The sequence below is a fragment of the Sitodiplosis mosellana genome, unplaced genomic scaffold (genome assembly GCF_009176505.1).
Source record: "Sitodiplosis mosellana isolate CC-2019 unplaced genomic scaffold, AAFC_SMos_1.0 Smas_scaffold_5941, whole genome shotgun sequence".
Lineage (NCBI taxonomy): Eukaryota > Metazoa > Arthropoda > Insecta > Diptera > Cecidomyiidae > Sitodiplosis > Sitodiplosis mosellana.
In genome coordinates, this window is record NW_022601183.1 from 1 (window position 1) to 3,502 (window position 3,502).

The 3,502-nt window shown below is 34.3% G+C and overlaps 1 protein-coding gene across 1 annotated transcript; it reads right to left on the reverse strand.

The window, feature by feature from the left end:
* Window positions 1-615: 615 nt before the first annotated feature.
* Window positions 616-3,361, reverse strand: LOC129573090 (uncharacterized). Its single transcript, XM_055453287.1, has 3 exons — window positions 2,701-3,361; window positions 2,472-2,636; window positions 616-2,378 (listed from the first exon to the last, which is right to left on the reverse strand). The coding sequence occupies exons 2-3, from the start codon at window positions 2,541-2,543 to the stop codon at window positions 798-800; spliced, it is 1,653 nt and encodes a 550-aa protein (XP_055309262.1). The 5' UTR covers window positions 2,544-2,636; window positions 2,701-3,361; the 3' UTR covers window positions 616-797.
* Window positions 3,362-3,502: the final 141 nt, after the last annotated feature.

The window sequence follows — 3,502 nt, forward strand, 5'->3', positions numbered from 1 at the left end:
ATTTGGATTTTGGTTCGATTGGTGCAGTAAAACAACAATACAAACTTACCATTTTCATTTTCATTTTCATCAAAATAGTATGTTCCATGTGGCTGTATAAAATTCTGACGGATTTGTCCTGGTCGCAAATCACCTGGTTCAGTTTTTACCCAAAACTCATCATCTCTTTGGGTTCTTTCAATATCGACTTCCACATACGCATGGAAGTGACCGAATTCACTACTTGGACGATCCGTACCGTAAGCCACATCAAAATGGTCGGCTGGCAAATCGTAGATTAAGAAGTTGCTTGCGGAGCAACTGAGAATAAAACTCAGAATGAAGAGAGACTTCATATTTTAATGTTCACAGTTGACACCTTTGAAAAATGCTTGAAGTGCATATGTTAGCTCCAGAAACTGAACTGATTTTAGCATATTTGAAAAGCTCTATATATATGAAACAAACGTGACAATAATTGAAACTGAAATGCAACTATAAAACTGAGTAAGCGAAATTCAAGAACAATGTAAATGGAATCGTGATCAACTGACAAACTGATAAACTAACAAAGAATCAAGATCATAAATAACTTTTGCAAAAGTCACGTACTATTTTAGAATCGAGAACTCATCATTTTAAATTTAGAACAAAATGCATATATTATTGTTGGTCGATTCACGGACAGACTGCATGAATATCATCACACTTATTCGTCGTTACACTTATTTAACGTAATTTACGTGATATAATGAATGCACATGCTTTGATGAATGCACGTGTCTGAATAAGCATTTTTTTAATACTAATACAATTTGTTAAATAGGATAAAAAAATTGTTTTGCGCTAACTCGTTGTTCAATGGTTAAAAATTTGGGGACTGTGTTCAAAATATAAATTGCTTGCGTATTCTTCACATATTCATCGTGAAGAAGTTTATGGAAAAAGAGTTGAATTGTAAGTTTGATGCCACTAGTACGATCTTCAACCGATTTCAGAATTTCATAGTACTCCACATCATCGATGGGAAACGAAAAATGTGGACGTTTATCTGATTTAATAAATAACTGCCATCCTTCGAACACCAATTTTGACAATGAATGTGATGCATGGTGTAAAATTGATTTGATCGTCATAAGTGTTTCGTTCTTCGTATGAAACTTATATGAAATATGAAATGTCTCCAGGTTTGGCATATGTTCCAGTAAATACCACATTTCATCAAACGTAGGCATCTGGTTTCGCATACGAAATTCTGTAATATTTCCAAATGTAGGAATGTAAGTCAACTCCGTGTAAAAAGCGGAATTTAAGCTCACTTTCAGTTTCTCGATTTGTATATTCGGTGAACTCAGTGTAGCCACAATAGATTGAAGTTCAAGGTGATTTACTTTAAAATCGAATTCTTTCAATTCACTTAAATAACCCGAATTCGAGACGAAATCAGCACTTGTAATTCGTAGTACTTTCAATTTTGAGTTTACTTCAAGAAATTTATGTATAGCTTCGCAAACTAAAGCGTTACATGCATAGCAGTTAAAAGTAGCTTCAACCAATTTAGGCAATGTGCTGTTTGATGGAATTAAAGATTCCACATGGAGATGAAAATGAACGTCTAAAACTTCAAGGTTCGAACAAGCGGATATTATCTCAAAAAACGATCTACTCTTAATGAAGTATACACGTAGTGTTCTCAATCTTTCAAATAATGTTTTCAATTTCAAAAAAATTTCTTTCAATGTTGATTCAGGTGTGTGATAAGCAGAAAATTCCAATTCTTTCAGCCCATTGCAATATTTGCTTATAATTCTCAAATCAAGATGCGTGTCTTCATTTATATTCCCTGAATAACGGCCAGGACTTCTGTGCACTAGCGATACCGATGAAATTGATGAACCGAATTTGCTGAAAAAATTGGTGACCTGTGATTTTGTTGGCTTACGGTCCCACGTTAAATCGCCGATACGGATCTTTTTTGATTTGTATTTGCTTGAAAATGCTTCTTTAGCAACACGATCGAAGCGTATACAAACATTTGCCACTGACATTAATGTCGACAAATGTAATTTTGTGAAAATTTCTCGTAAGCAATCGTCATTCAGCACATTTAAAATATGTTTGCATGAATCTTGTTTTGGCGGATGTAACAACGCGCCTATCGCACAATCGAGTTGTAAAACTGTATCCGAAACTAGTTTTGATTTGCGTTTGAATTCTTCGTATGATTTTACTTCACATTTATTGTCTTCAATTTCCATATAACCTTTGGATATTAGCTCATCCGCAACCGAATCGTCTTCAAATTCAATCAGTCCAATTCGAACGTCATTACGTTTTTCAATACCAACAAACCGAAGTTTACCAAATTTCTCGAATATTGCATGTTGATTGAAATAAAACTGAAAGTTACGAGAGAAAAAATACTTTACAATCAGAGATGCAGCGCAAAAATTGAATGGGTTGAGCAAAACAAAAAAATATATGTAACCTACTTCGTGCATTGGGTATACGCAGATTACAGTTGACTTCGGTGTATATATTTGTTCATCCAAAATTATGCTCATTTTTATGACTTTTAGTTTGATATTCTCATCAATTTGAAAGGAGCCCAATGAAATTGTAAATAATCGCGAATTATTAAACAATTGGATTTGTTTCTAATGAAAAATAACAAAATCTTTATGCATCGCACTTTTGCTATATCAGATAAAATAATCTTGCATTCGCTTTCCGATGTCGGCGGTGGCAGCATCAACGGCAATCATGTAGTTTTTTCTTGTACAGTTGTTGTTGGTTCTGCTGTACACACAGACACACACACTGGAATATTGTTATTTTATTGTTTTTCTATTTTTCGATATTTCTTCTTCTTTGTGTTTGGTTCTTTTTCACTTTCTATTGAAACTTCAAACTTGTATATCTTTTGTGCACAGCACAAAACATTTTTGTTATTATTCACCAACTACCGCTTCTATCGATTCATTTTTTGTGTTTTTTTCTCGCTTTCGATAGATTTGTTTAACTTATAAAGACCGTTGATTATTCAAATAAAACCGATTACTCTTATGTTTGATTATTTTTGAGAAGAGTACACTTTATTTTCATGTTTCATCGCCACGGCAATTTCACAAAGAAGAAAGAGAAACAACTCATTTCCCTGACAGTTCACTACCTCTCACACACTCATCTTCACTCGCACACACACTCACCACATACATCGAACGCTCTCTCGAATGTGCCGTTGATGTATATTACGTTCCGATATCCTCGACAAAAAAGCTTGCATTTTTACAAATACTTTGAACGTAAATCGTACAAAGTGCTCGTTGGTTATACGTATTCTTTTGACAGTGTTCTAATATCGAACATACTGCACGAGATGAGCGCGTTTTCACTCACATGCACACACGTTATTCTCAATTTTGGTCGCTCGTGTTCGCGATTTCATATACATACATGAATTCGTTGTATACGTGTGACGGTAAAACAGCGTTCGATGAATCAGTGTGTCACATTTGACAAT